The following is a 14,983-nucleotide window of genomic DNA, read 5'->3' as shown; positions in this document are numbered from 1 at the left end:
CGCGAGACCACCTTATTCGCATGAAAGCGAAGGAACGGGGGGTCTGCCCTAAGAGCAGCCAGCTCGCTGACCCGTCTGGCAGAAGTGATCGCCACGAGGAATGCCACCTTGTAGGAGAGCAAGTCCAGAGGGCACGTAGCCAAAGGCTCAAAAGGGGGCAACATCAACCTGGCCAGGACTAGTGAGAGAGACCACTGGGGCACAGGGGGCGACACAGGCGGGTAAAGATTAAGCATCCCCTTCAAAAACTGGCGAGACTTATGGTGAGAGAAAACCGTGCAGCCATCCACCCGATCATGGAATGCAGAGATGGCCGCAAGGTGCACCTTCAGAGATGCTACACTAAGGCCCTGGTCTTTCAGCTCGCAAAGATAGTCTAAGACCATCCCCAAGGGGCTATCCATAGGCGCCACCTTCCTAGAGGCAGCCCAAGCCTCAAACCTACTCCACTTTGCCTTGTAGGCATGCCGTGTGGAGGGCTTCCTAGCGTTCAGTAGGACCTTCCTGACGGGCTCAGAGAAACCTAGGGACGGGGCCGAATCCGCCAAGCGGTCAGGTGTAGTTTCCTGGGCTCGTGGTGAAAGAGCTCCCCGTGTAGGAGGAGATCCCTCCGGGGCGGAAGGGCCACGTAAGTTCGGCCGGACATCTCCAGCAGCTTCGGGAACCAGAGCTGCCGTGGCCAGAACGGAGCCACTAAGATGCAGTCCGTGTTGTCCCTCTCCACCTTGCACAGCACCCTGGGTATGAGAGGGACGGGCGGAAACATGTAATGTAGTCCCCGGGCCCAAGTAAATTGGAAGGCATCCCCAATAGAGAGGGGATCGCTCCCTGCCCGAGAACAAAAGACCTCGGCCTTGGTGTTTGACGACGTCGCAAACACGTCTATGCTCGGGCGACCCCACTTCCGAAAGATCGGCCCAGCGTACTTTGCGTTGAGCCCCCATTCGTGATTCAGCATGTGCACCCTGCTGAGAGTGTCCGCCTGCACATTGTCCGACCCAGCTACATGAATGGCGCGAAGCGTCACCCCATTCCTGATTGCCCATTCCCAAATGAGCGTGGCCTCCCTGCAGAGGATCATGGACACCGTGCCGCCCTGTTGGTTCAGGTAATACATAGCGGTAGTGTTGTCCGTCTGCACCAGCACCTGATGGTTCTGCAAGATTGCTGTGAACGACATAAGTGCAAAACGAACAGCCCTCAGTTCAAGCACATTAATATGGAGACCCCTTTCTCTCTCAGACCAAACATCCTGAACACACAGCTCCCCACAGAAAGCCCCCCACCCCTGCAGAGAGGCGTCCGTGGTTACGGAGAACTCGGGATGATGGAAACCAAATGGGGTCCCCTTAAACAAATTAACATCCGACAACCACCAGTTCAGAGAGGATATAACGGCTCTGGGAACAGAGAATTTAGCAGTCGGAGGATGCTGTAAAGCATTGTATCTCCTCACAAACCAATTCTGAAGCGGGCGCATCCGCAGCCTCGCAAAAGGGACCACCGGAGTCGCAGCAGCCATATGCCCTAACAAGCATTGAATCATGCGCACTGGCTGATAGCGATTCCGTCTAAACAGGGTTACCAGTCTCTTCAAAGAACGTGCCCGCTCTGGAGGCAATAAAGCCTTGGCCTCCCCTGAGTCGAACACTGCCCCAATATAAGGCACAACACGGCTAGGTGTCAGCTTAGATTTTTCAAAGTTAACCAGGAGGCCTAATCGTTCGCAAGTGTCTAGCACCAATGCCACATCTTGCAGAAGCTTAGCCTCCGAGCTCGCCGTTATGAGCCAATCGTCGAGATAGGGATAGATGGTACAGCCCTGCTCTCGAAGAAAGGAAACCACAGGAGCCACGCACTTAGTAAACACACGTGGGGCTGTGGAAAGGCCGAAGGGGAGAACCTTGTAACGGAATACCCGCTGCTTGTAAACGAAGCACAGAAATTTCCTGTGCTCCTCCAAGATCCCCACGTGGAAATACGCGTCCTTTAAATCCAGGACAGCGAACCAATCCCCCTTCCTCAAAAGGGCAATTATAGCAGGCAGTGTGATCATTTTAAACTTGGTGACCCTTAGAAAGGCATTTAGGCCCCTAAGATCCAAAATTGGACGTAGACCCCCATCCTTCTTAGGGACTAGGAAGAACCGGGAAAAGAAACCCCTCACAGATTCCACAAAGGGCACCTCTTCCACAGCACCCTTAGCCAAGAGGGACCGAATTTCATCCTCCAGCTCAACCAAGGTATTATTCACCGCACTCAGCGGTGAAGTACACATCGGCAGTTCAGTGAATTCCAGCCCGTACCCCTTATCAACAATTGTTAAGACCCATGAGTCAGATGTTATTGACTCCCATTCAGACAAAAAAGGACTGAGTCTGTCCGAAAAGTTCAGGGCTGCCGCAGGGCCGGGTCTTCAGAACTGCCTTCCAGCCCCTTGCGGATCTTTCTGCTGGGGTGGAGGTTGAGACGAGCGGGGCTTGAACGGCCTACGCCTCCTGCCTTGGTGTTGAGCTGGGGTATACTGGCGCTGCGAAGTAGGATACTGCGGATAGTACGGACGGGGTTGGTATCTGCTGCGGTACTGGTAGGGATTATACCTCGACGAGTACCGAGATTTGAACGTGGACCTGTCCGCCGGAGTGACCCCCAGGGAGCGAGCTGTTTGCCGGTCCTCCTTCTTCTTCTTAAGCGCCTCGTCGGTGGTGGTAGAGAAGAGGGAGTCACCCTCGAAGGGCAGACGTTCAATCTTGGCCCTCACCTCCTGCGGGAGGGCAGTTGACCGCAACCACGAGTGTCTCCTCAGAAGCACTGCTGATGCCATACCCCGAGCCGCCGTGTCAGCTGCATGACTTCCAGCATTCATCTGTTGTTTTGATAATCGTACTGCCTCCGTCTGCAGCAACGACACCACCGCCTTCTTGTCAGCAGGGAGGTCAGTGACATAGTTGGCTAGCTTCTCCCATAGGTAGAGCTGATAGCCCGCCATAATTGTTTGATAGTTGGCTATCCGGAGGGCTAAAGCAGCGACTGAGTACTGACGCCTACCCAGTGCGTCCATTTTCTTTCCCTCCTTATCCGGTGGTACGGAGGAGGACCCCGACTTCTTGTGCTGAATCTCCTCGGCTATCAAGGATGATGGTGGAGGGTGCTTGATGAGAGACTGCCACGTCCCTTGTTTGATCTTATACATCTGTTCGATGCGTTTGGACGTGGCAGGCAGGTCAGATGGTGACTTCCAGACCTTGTCGATGATCTCCTCCAAGCCCTCCAACATAGGAAAACCTACTGTAGCCGGGTTCTCTCCATAGATTCTGCACAGCAGCTTGTCTTTCGTCTTCGGGACCACGGAAGATACGTCAATCTCCAAGGCCTTGGACATGCGGGCCATTTGGTCTGCATAAATCCGCAGGTCCTCGAAGGGAGAGCTGGTGGATGGACCAACATTGTCGTCTGGGGATGGTTCAGAGAACGACTCAGAGCGGTAGCCGGACCCCACATCCTCGTCATCCTCATCAGACGGAAGAGCTGATACTTCGTCTCCTGGGAAGGGTGGGGGCAACCACTCACGACGGCTAGACGACGACGGCCCCGGATCCGACGATCTGAAGCCAGGCGGAGCCCCTTTCCACTGGCACCGAAAGGCCTCAGGTAGATCTGTAGCCTGTCGATGACGCGCAGCCACAGACCGTTCGGATCCGACTCGCTCGGATCCGACACTCCCCTCCGACCAGTACCGCTGACTACGGGCAGACTGTGCAGGCGAAGGATCCCTGGTCGCCTCTCGGATCCGACGACGCGGAGCCGGGCTCGATTCCGGTGTTGGCGAACGCCGCCCACTCGACAGGACCACATAGGCCCCGGGATCCGGCACCTCTTCCTCAAGGAGGGGACGGTCAGGGGAGTCTAGGTGAGGCGACGGCGTAGGTGGAGACACCAGGACCACCTCCTCTGCAGGCCGGCGCCGAGGGGACCGAGAACGATGTTTGGTCTTCTTAGCCTTCTTCTTCGGCACCGAATCGGAGGAAGCTTTCGGAACCGATGTCCTCTTGATTGACGCCTTTCGCGCAGTCTCCGGTCCCGGGACTGACGCAGGCCTTTCGATCGACGCCGGGGCTGATCGTATCGGTTCCGACTCTCCAGGTTCCGGCCTCGGAGTCGACCTCCCCGGTTCCGACCTCACCGACGCCGACTTGTGCGGGGACTTCGCAGACCTCGCCACCGAGCTTGCCCTCGATGCAGGCTTGTCCGCCGGGCGGGATGTAGCCACCGATTTTGAAGAGGCTACAGAGCCCGCTCGCGACCGGCTCCCGACATGGGTGGAGGTTCGGCCAGCCTTCTCCGCGGCCCCAGGTTTCTCCGCCTCGGAGGGCCCAGGGGCGTCCAAGACCCGCTGCCACAGTGAAGCCTTGAGGCGGGCAGACCGCTCCTGCCTGGCTTTATGCGTAAAGCCCTGGCAGATCTTACAAGTGGGGACTACATGTTCCTCCCCCAGACAAAGCAGGCAAAGGCTATGCCCATCCGTTTGGGCCATTTTAGCACGGCACTGGGCACAGTGCTTAAACAGGGCTGTAGAAGCCATTCCGAGGGGCAAGCCAAAACGCGAAGTCAAATACAGTCCGGATCGATACACTACCAAATCAGTCAGTCCAAATCACGAAGCAGAAGAAAGGTCAAGTTCAGAATCCAAGTCAAGCACGAGAAAGCAATCCAAAGGCACAGGAAAAAACACGGAGCTACAAGCGAACGTTCTCCTCAAGCGGCGGCAAGAAGAGAACTGGGCTATGGCTCTAGTCTTATCGGGGCTATGGCTCTGTGTGTTGGTTGAGCGGCGGCAAGGGAGAACTGAGGGAAGGGGCCGTTGGCCGCTGAGGAGCATGTGACCGTTTGGGCGGGAAACGGTCGCTGAGGCGCGCGGCAAACGGCCCCTTCGGAGCTGGGAAAGCGATAAAAAAATCTTCCGGCGGCTGGCCTGCGCGTGCGCAGTACCCATGTGTGGAGGCACAGAAGAACGAAGATGAACACTTTGTTCTACACACAAAAAACTTTTGGTGGTCCCCGGTCCTAGGGAGGCTCGCCTGGCCTCGACCAGAGCCGGGGCCTTTTCTGTCCTGGCACCGGCCTGGTGGAACTCTCTATCTGATGAAACCAGGGCCGGACAGGATTTATTACCCTTCCACCCGGCCTGTAAGACACAGATGTTCCGCCAGGCATATGGGGGAGGCTGGGCTGGGCCCCCACCGGCCATACATGACTTGACTTGAAAAGATCTGTCCACCACCCTATATATATCTATAGATATGGATATATGGGCCAAGTCTGAAATGAAGTAACTCTTCTATCGCCATCTCAGGGGAAGTTTTTTTATAGTATGTAGTGTTTTAAATTTTGTTGTAATGTTTTACCTGCTTTTATGTGTTTTTATGTAAATTAAAATGTTGCGCTCTGCCCTGATCCCATTCAGTGGGGAGGACGGACTAAAAATCTAATATATTAATTAATAATAAATTAATTAATAATATTAAATGGCCACCTTCCCCCTCCTCTGGGCCAAAAGTGCTTTTGCATTTTTTTAAAAAAAAATAGGCACTAAAGTATTGTTACATCGATACATCATTATTGTGATCGCTGTATCAGGTTTGCTGAATTCCCAGATTTTTTTTTAAGTAAGGCTGTAGCCCTTTCCTTTGTGGAAATATAAAGAAAAAGGTGTATTGATGCAACAATATTCTAATGCCATTTTTTTTAAAAAAATAAAAAGCTCCTTGTCCTGGGGGGAAGAAATGGCTGTCACGTGAGCCAGAAAACCCAATTTTCTACCCCGAGCAGCCATCCTGGCTTTACTTTGATCTTCTCCCTCTGAGGCGGAGAACATCTTGGGTGATTTCCACCATCCAATCAGGGAGGCAGGCATTAAATTCTTCCTTTGTCCTGTCTGGCACCTGGGACCACCTTTCCTCGGTTCCCGTGCGGCAGACACTTCTGTGCTGGCTCAGTGGCAGAGCGCCTGGCTTGTCAGATTTCAGCAAAGGGAACGCCTTGGAGAGTTGCCTCCAGTTCAAGGCAGGCTGAAGCCCAGCGGGACCAAGGAGCTGATTTTGGTGGAAGGCAGCAAGCGTCCTCTCAGCTCGTAGATAGCACCCGTGGTTGTCCACTGCAGCAGCAGGGTTATAGAGCCAAGCTTTGGCCCCGGCCTCAGGCTCACTGGGCAGGCACCGCCTCTCTGCTTTAAGCTACTTTATGGGGTGGGTATGAGAATAAAACGGAAGGGGGAACCTTGCATGTAGTGGAGGGCTGAGTCCGGAACCAGGGAGGGAAGCTCGCTAACCACAGAGCTCGTGGGGAAGAGGGGGAGGGTTATGCCCCAGGAGGCAGGGGGCACGGAGGAGGAGGGAGTGTCTTGTGTTTACATCTAGGGCACAGAAGGGGGGGAGCTGAGCAGCGGAGAGAGATCCAAGCGTTCGTTGAAGCCCCTTTTCCTGGATTCTGAGCAATCACTGACATGGAAGCTGTTCATCATGCTTAAGGGGGAGAAACTTTCTCCAGGTAGCCTGAGAGGAGGCAGAAGGTGTTTACTCTCAGAGTAATCCCACTTGGGCTGATGTGGGCTCCTTCGCCAGGCATCTCTTTCCTTACTTGCACCCTCTTCTGTAGCTTGGCCACTACGAGGACCTCCCTCGGCTTTTGTTTTTAATGGAGCGAAGAACTTCAACCAGGGCTGGGCCCATCAACCTTGCTTCCAGCCCTGCCCCTGTGAGAAACTCCGCACTTGGCTAGAAGCCATTGCTGCAGGCACTGAAGGCAGCTCGGAATAGCCGGAGTGGGAGCAGGTGACGGAAAGGGAACCCGGGTCTGCTGTGCCAAAGCCCTTTTTGTCACCAGGGTTCATGAGCTTTTTAGCTCGTGATGGAATTTGGCGTTTCAGTGTGTGTGTGTGTGTGTGTGATCTTAAGGTGGGTGGGGGCACCCGTTGCCTGAATCCCCAGTCCTGCCGCTGGGCGCCTGGAGGACGCCGTGGCTTTACATTCCCTGGCATCTCCCGTTGAAAGGACAAGAAAGTAGGTGCTGGGGCAGCGCTGTCTGAGACCCCAGAGAGCCACTCCCCATCAGCATAGCCTTGAATCTCAGTGAGAAAGGTGGAATATAAATGACATAAAAAAATAAGTAAGCCAGAACTTGATAGATCAAATCAATAGTCTGACTCAGTTTAAGGCAACAGCATTCTCTGTCCTGCATCACCCACAGTAACAAGTTGGGGCTCACACACCGGGGGGGGGGGGCGGGGGCGGTAACAGGGCTACTAGTGCCACCAATGCTGTGCTCCCCCCCCCTTCCATGCTGTCTTGCTTGCAAGGAACGAAGTTTGTGTACCTGGAAAGGCAAGCCCTGCCTGGTTTTTCTCCTAGCGCCTTGGTTGCTAATGGAAAAAACAGGTGCTTGGCCACTGGCAAAGTAGTCATTGCTTTTATTTCACAGATAAGGCCAGCATGCTCCAGGCCTGAGTCCAGGCGGAACTCGAGTTCTGTAGCTATTGGTGGCAGCTGCCTGAATCTGTCGGTGGGTGGAGGGAACCTTGGCCCTCCTGGCTTCTGTGGCTGAGGGTGGCGTGTTTCGGCTGGGCCTGACCCAGAATGTCCAAGGGGAAAAATCAGGGTGCCGCTGCCCTGCCCTCCGTGCTGGGCCTGGTGGAATTTGCAGTCTGACTCTAGCAGGGACAGGGGGTTAGAGCTGTAATCTTCCCTTCAGCCCTGTGCATTGAGGCAGCTGCATGTAAGAGCGAGAGAATTCACAGCCTCTGCACCAGACTGCTCAAATCCCCGGCCATGAGCAGCCTTCTCCATTCTTGGGCCACAATCCCCAAGCTTGAAGAATAGCAGCAGGCTGTCCTTTCTCCTTCGGTGCACCGCTGTGACTCCCCAGCCTGCAAAAGAAGCCCTGAATTTCTGCACTCGGAAGTGCTCCCATTTGCACACGTTATACATTCCACAGCATAATCTAGTGACACCAGGCAGGGAAAGAGGTCGCAGAGGGCGGGCGGGCAGACCGACCGTGATAGGACGGAGTATCCACATCCATAACTACGTAGGGTAGGGAAGGGGTGTGTGTCTGTCTTTGTCCTTCAAATAGACTATACACAGTTGGGGATAAAACCACACAGCTGTCTTGCCTTATAACACTGTTCTGCTCCAAAGCATCTTAATCCACTTCCAAAAGCAGTATTGGTCTGTAAGAAAACCACTGGAGGCAGGGGAGGAGGCAAGAGTCAGATCCCCTCTGGCAAACACTGGTTGAAAACGAGAGTGAATGAACTGCCCCCCCCCCTCCACACCTGACTGCTCAATAGCTCCTCAAAGGCCTCCCTGACTCGTAAAATTCCAGCGTGCTCTACTTTGGCAAGCACAGCTTCCTCCCATTCATAAGGACTAGCAACGTGGTGGTTTTTGTTTCCAAACGTTCATTCGGCGCCTGTTGTGCAGGGAGTCCGTGGGCACATCGAGGTCTGGGCCAGAGGGGTGGGCTACTTTAGACAGTTTGCAGGGTCAGTGTCTCCAAAAGGGGTGGGAGGGGGCTGCTGCCTGCACCAACCGAAGGAGGGGGGCAGGGAGAAGAGGGCTGAAGGCCGCGTGGCTTCTGAAGTCCCTCTCCCCCAGCCTCCTTTCTATCCAGGCTTTTTAGTCACTCTGTAACACAAACTAGGGACGGCAGCAGCCCCTGGGCACGAGCTCCTCCTCGGCAAGCAAGTCCAGCTGCTGCCCTCCGCGAGGTTTCTGCTTCTCACGTCGCTAGAATGAGCTCTCGCCTTCAAGTCCTCCTCAAGGGCTTCCTTGGACCACCTGGCTGTCCCCTCTTGGAAGCAGAGGAATAGTCCAACATGGCAATTTTGACATCTAGCAAACTTGTCTGCTTTTAGGAGACAGCAGGGTAAGGGATGGGCTGTGCAGTTCTGAGCACAAGACCAGCCTACCGGCTCCCACAAGTTTCTCCTGCTTCTCCCTTCCCCCCTTCCAGCTGCCTCTTTTATCCTTTTAGAATAGCTGGAAATAGCACTTCAGCCCTCGGCCTACAGCTTCTGTCAAATGGCTTCACTGTGCGCGGCTCAGAAGAGGGGGTTCCTGCCGAGTCCAGCCTAACCACAGGATGCCCCAGTGCCATGCTGGTGACTGCAAGACTGCCCCGTGTGCCCTTCAGTGGTGCATCTGGTCAGCGGCGTTGGTCTGCATCGGCCACGTGTCTGGCCCTGTCGGCTCTAAGGCCTGGAGCTGGATGTTCTGCTGCGTTTGCCAGAGCTGGTGCAGTTCCTTGAACTGCTTCACCATCTTGTCCTTGAGATCCGGGTGCGAGATTTGGAGGTGGACGCTGTCAGCTGACCAGGACAGTTCCCCAGAGAACATTTCCAAGAGAAGGCGGGCAGCTACCGGGACCACCTACGGTTGAGGGAGGAGAGTCAGAGAAGAAAGAATAAGCTCCAACTCTTTCCTTGTCCCCTCCTGCAAACTCACACTCCACAAAAGTTCATTTTTCATTAGCATTACCTCTGCAAACCCAAAAAAGCAACTGGAATGAGCTGTGGGGGAGACATTACATTCTTGATTAGGAATGGGTATGAGGGTTGACCTACATGATTGTACAGTAGTAAAGAGTCCAGCAGCACCTTTAAGACTAACCAAATTTATTGTAGCATAAGCTTTCGAGAACCACAGCTCTCTGTCAGATGCAACTTTATTGTAGTGTAAGCTTTCGAGAAACACAGAGCTGTTTTTCTTGAAAGCTTACACTACAATAAAGTTGGTTAGTCTTAAAGATGCTACTGGACTCTACTATTTTGCAACTACAGACTAACATGTCTAACTCCTCTGGATCTATGATTGTATGGGGCTCTATGATTGTATGGGGCTCTCCCCTTGGCTTAAATAAAATCTCTGCTTGATGCTTTCCGTGACCTAAGTAACTCATTGCCACAGTACACCACAGTGAGTCCATAAAAAGAACTAGAAAAGGGTGCGGTAAAGTTGTGGCTATTGTGCAAAAGATTTGGAATCACACAATCCAGAGTTAGGGGTAGAATTGTCCTCCCTAATGGTCATCGCTTTCCAGCCCTAATTGTGACCTTTCCTGGATCTCTAATATTTTACTGGCAAAGCAAGAGGAAAGATCTCAACAATTGACCAGGAAGCTGTTGGGAAGAAACATTTCCTGTTTTATATATTCTGTTACAGGGCTTTTTTTCAGCTGGAATGCGGTGGAACGGAGTTCCGGAACCTCTTGAAAATGGTCACATGGCCGGTGGCCCCGCCCCCTGATCTCCAGACAGAGGGGAGTTGAGATGGCCCTCCACGCCGTTGGATTGGTGTGGAGGGCAATCTAAACTCCTCTCTGTCTGGAGATCAGGGGGCGGGGCCACTGGCCATGTGACCATTTTCGCCGAGGGCAACCCACTGAGTTCCACCACCACTTTTCCCAGAAAAAAAGCCTTGTTCTGTTATATATAATTATTTTAGAGCTATACAATCACGTTATATAATCCTCTTTTTTCTTTTCTGTATCCCCTCTATTCTCTAACTTTTTTTCTTAAAATAAAAAATATATTAAAAAACAAAACAAAAATGTGCCAGGAGAAAGGTCCATCTCCTTCCCCTCCAAATAACCCCCAACTTCCGATTTTTCAGACCTTAAGCAAAACTGTTCTTATTGCTTTGGGATTTCCTTTTTAATAAAGATGGCTAGAAACCTTTTTAAAAATTCGAAGTGTGTAGAAATGCCCTCCATATTCACATGGATATTCCCAAAAGTTGGTACTGAACTCTGTGTACTGGAGCCCGGCTGCAAGTTTGTATCTTAATAAATAACAGAAGCGTCCTTAGAAATAACAGCAAACCAAAGAGTGGAAAACCACACCCAAGGGACCCTTGGTGACAGAACGTGAAGGATCTTTTAAAGTATATTTTTAGAATTTAAAGTGACCTCGTGCATATAGTAACGATAAATAATTTACAATCTCATGCAAAAATACTTACACAATTCATACACTAATAATGCACACTATAAAATGCAAGGATATACAGTGAAACAACAGTCGATTAATAGACAAACAGCCAAGTGACAGACAAATTCATACTGATATTATACAATCTTATTGCTTGTTAAAGCATAATACAAATAGTTCTCTTTTTTTTCGGGTGTGGTGTCACCTTCACATTTTGTCACAGCTTTGAATGTTATTCAGGGTCCCTTGAGGTGTGGTTTTCCACTCTTTGGTTTGCAAATTTGTAGCTAGCAGAAAAGAAAGATGGAGGGGTGTGTGTGGCATGAGTCATCTAACCCCGAGGAGGAAACTCTTCAAGGCTTACAGGTAAAATTGGATCTGGCGAGTGAGACAAAAGGTTTACCATTTAATACCTCTGCTAGAATGTCACATCTAAAGAACAGAGAGCGGAAAAGCCAAAAGGCTTTTGTGCTTTTCTTTTTGGGTACAAGGGCCAGAATGAATCCCAAAATAGGATGGATACCCCAGGAAAGTTTATATAATCTCGGGACATGAGAGAGAAGTCCTCTTATGCTTTCTTCTCTTTGTTTATCTTCCTGGGATAGGCCCAAGCCATGCTGGACTAATAGTGCAATCCTATGCAGACTTACTCCAGTCTAAGCCCATTGAAGTCAATGGCCTTAGACTGGAGTAATTCTTCATAGGATTGCAAGGTAAATCTTTATCTAGAGACTCCATCTTGTCCATGTGTCGAGGGACAATGGAGAGAAGTCCCAACTCTGCGATTTAAGGAAATGATGGACTTTTAAATGCTGCAGCTTCAAGAGCCTGTCCCCATTAAACATTGCTTAGTTTAAGAACAGAGTTTAGGATTTAGAGGACTGTGTGTTTTCACTTTGGTCTGAAGAAGGGAGCTCTAAATCTCGAAAGCTTACACTCTAAAAATCTTGTTGGTCTCTAAGGTGCCACTGGACTCAAATCCTGTGTTCTACTGCAGACCAACGTGGCCACCCACCGAACACACCTTTTCTTTATATCCTTGCTCAGCTCGATAATTGAAGTGGCCATGTATGCTCTTTATATTCTTGTTTATTAAACTCCCTTATATTTTGAAAGCTCAGGCCCTGATCTCTGTAAATATGCCATGCCTATTTGGTTCTACTTTTCAAACAGCAGTGAACAAGAGGGAAGTAGATGAGCTCTCCATCCCTAAGGCACAAATGTGTGGAAGTGCGAAAGACTGTACCCATGCTAGCCAGTATAAGCGAAGCAGGAGATGTGGCAACTAGGAGGATCCTTTAAATGGAAATGCAGATACTCACTGAACGCCGCCGGCTTTTCCCCTTCACACCACACGTCTCCGATTTCAAAATGGTAGCAGGCTATTTGGCTTCTGTTTTGTCGATGCCTTTTCGGGGACCGTGGGAAAGTGCGTTGTCAGAAAAGGTGCCAAAAAAACGGAAGCCAAACAGCTTGCTACCGTTTTGAAATCGGAGACGTGTGGAGTGAAGGGGAAAAGCCGGTGGCGTTCAGTGAGTGGGGTGTCCCTTTAAGGACGTGTGGAAACAGCCAGAGTGGCAGAGGTACAAATCCGTCTAGCAGGAGATCTTTCAGATTTTTGGGAGGCAGCAGTTGCTTTCAAGACAGAAGTTGGTACACCCCGGGAGTAAGGGAAAGGAGTGGCAGCACAAGGCTGAGACCTGACATGGCCCCGGGATTTTTCTGAGCTTCCAGACCAAGAGGGAACAGGGCTTGCAAAAGTATTCCTTCATAGAAAGCAAACACTTCCATTGCCCCAGCTAGAGGCAAGACCAGCCCTCTAATTTCACTTGGATACTGATAGCTTCGTTTGCTTGTACTGCTTATTGATAGATCAAGATGGGTAGCCACGTTAGTCTGTCTGTAGCAGTAAAAAAGAGCAAGAGTCCAGTAGCACCTGTGAGACTAACAAAATTTGTGGAAGGGTGTGAGCTTTCGTGAGCCACAGCTCATTTCTTCAGATACAGAGCTGTAGCTCACGAAAGCTTATACCCTGCCACAAATTTTGTTAGTCTTATAGGTGCTACTGGACTCTTGCTCTTTTCTACTGCTTATTGACAGATCACTTTTACCTTGAAAGGCAACCCAATTGCTGTCTTTGGATTCGCTTTCCCTTTATTTGCTAGAATCCTATCAAATAGTCCCTTATCAGGCTTTTTGTACCTGTGTGGGGCCTGCCCATCCTCTGAAATCTGCTCCAGAGTCTCCTCTGGGCTTTAGAGCAGGGCCTCCACGGTTGTAGCACCACCATTCTGGAATATGATTCCCCGTGAGGTCTACCTGGGATTGCCGGTGTTTATTCCGTCTGGTGTTTGGTTGTCATTTTCTTTGGTTTTTTGTTATGTTGTTTTTGTCTGTTGGGGTTCCAATGCTGCTGTTTTACTGTGGTGTGTATTTACTGTCATTCTGATGCTTTGATAGATGCATTGAAATTTAAGTTTAATAAAATTTATTTTTTAAAAAAAGATCTGACAGAGGCCTCATCCCCCTACACACACACACAGACACACACACCTGGACTGTGATCAGCTTCTTTTCCTTTGGCTTGTGGTCCGGCCATTCTTCTCCAAAACAGAAGAAAATCTCATAGGGTGGAGGCACGGTGCTCTGTCCTTTCTGGAACATGATGAGTCCTGCAGAAGCCAGAAAAAGGGAACAGCAGAAATTGAAGAGAGAAAAGAGGCAAAGAAAATGGTGGATTAAATTAATTCTCAAAAGAAAACCAGAAATCAGCACAAAAAAACAGTAATCAATGTTTTTTTAAAAAACAGTAAGTTCTGTCAAAGCTAAACAATGGAAATCCACAACAAAAACTACTATGTTGGTCAAACACCGGTGGAATATAACTCTGTTGGAAAAATTAATTCATCAGATTAAATTAGCAAAACAAATCAAGTGAGCGTGGATGCTTCTGATGCCACATGGAATCCATTTATATCTTTTGCTATTTAACACTCAATAACTCTTCATCTTCCACCATAAGGAGTCTATAAAAAAGATATGCCCACACCTGCATAGCCCAGGTGAGTCTGATCTTGTCAGATCTCAAGCTAAGCACGGTCGGCCTTGGTTAGTAACTGGATGGGAGACCTCCACCGAAGACCAGGGTTGCAGAGGCAGGCAGTGGCAAACTACTGTAACTCTCTTGCCATGAAAACCCCGTGCCAGGGGTTGCCATAAGTCAATTATAACTTGAAGGCACTCTTCACAACGGAAAGATGTAATTTAAAACATTAAGCAGGCAGAAATTACAGGCTTGTTTGTTATGATTTGTTAATATATGATTATATGTAATAATGTTTGAAAATGGCAGGTGTGGCGAGAGAAAAATGTGGGGGACAAGGGTCTGGGCTGGGCAGGGGTGATGTGACCACAAGCTGATGGAAAAGAACACACTTGGGTTACCCACACCAGAGATTCCAAAGCACGTAGAGTAACACTAGTACATACATGGGGTTCCCCGTTTGCAAAAGCTGTCCATTCATTTCAGCAGAGACCCCAACACATGGGATGGAGGAGGATGGGGTCAAAGTGCAATCAGTCACAGGCAAGGCTGTGACATTCTGCACATGCTCAGAGGCATTCTCTTTCAGTTCCCTGCTGAGTGTCCCTCTAACTTCTTGTTGCATCTGACGAAGAGAACTGTGATTCTCGAAAGCTTATGCTACAGTAAAGTTGGTTAGTCTTAAAGGTGCAACTATTTTGCTACTACAGACTAACACGGCTAACTCCTCTGGACCTCTAACTTCTAGAAAAGACTCCTGAGCTAGACAGCTAGAGTCTTCCTCTACTTTTAGAGGGCAAGGCAACTGAAACACCAGTGGTGTTAAGAGTCACTGCAGCTGATACCCTTGGCTAAAACAAGTCCCAGGTCCCTGTTCCAGGGGGCTCATCACCTCAGTTTTGAGGACGGGGGGAGGACAACAAAGGAAAGGAGCAGACATGGCAAAGTGGTTCATG

The 14,983-nt window shown here is 50.4% G+C and overlaps 1 protein-coding gene across 1 annotated transcript in view; it reads right to left on the bottom strand.

Moving 5' to 3' along the window:
* Positions 1-7,449: 7,449 nt before the first annotated feature.
* The window catches only part of IRF5 (interferon regulatory factor 5), a 51,914-nt gene continuing 44,380 nt past the window's right edge, over positions 7,450-14,983 (bottom strand). Inside the window, exons 8-9 of the mRNA XM_054989416.1 lie at positions 13,538-13,656; positions 7,450-9,425 (exon numbers count right to left, since the gene is read on the bottom strand). Coding sequence (XP_054845391.1) covers positions 9,186-9,425; positions 13,538-13,656 — 359 coding nt within the window. The 3' untranslated portion in view covers positions 7,450-9,185. The remainder of the gene's footprint in view (positions 9,426-13,537; positions 13,657-14,983) is intronic.

Source organism: Eublepharis macularius, chromosome 9 (assembly GCF_028583425.1).
Source record: "Eublepharis macularius isolate TG4126 chromosome 9, MPM_Emac_v1.0, whole genome shotgun sequence".
Taxonomy (NCBI): Eukaryota; Metazoa; Chordata; class Lepidosauria; order Squamata; family Eublepharidae; genus Eublepharis; species Eublepharis macularius.
The sequence above is the reverse complement of the archived record's forward strand: the minus strand, read 5'-3'. Positions and strand labels throughout refer to the sequence as shown.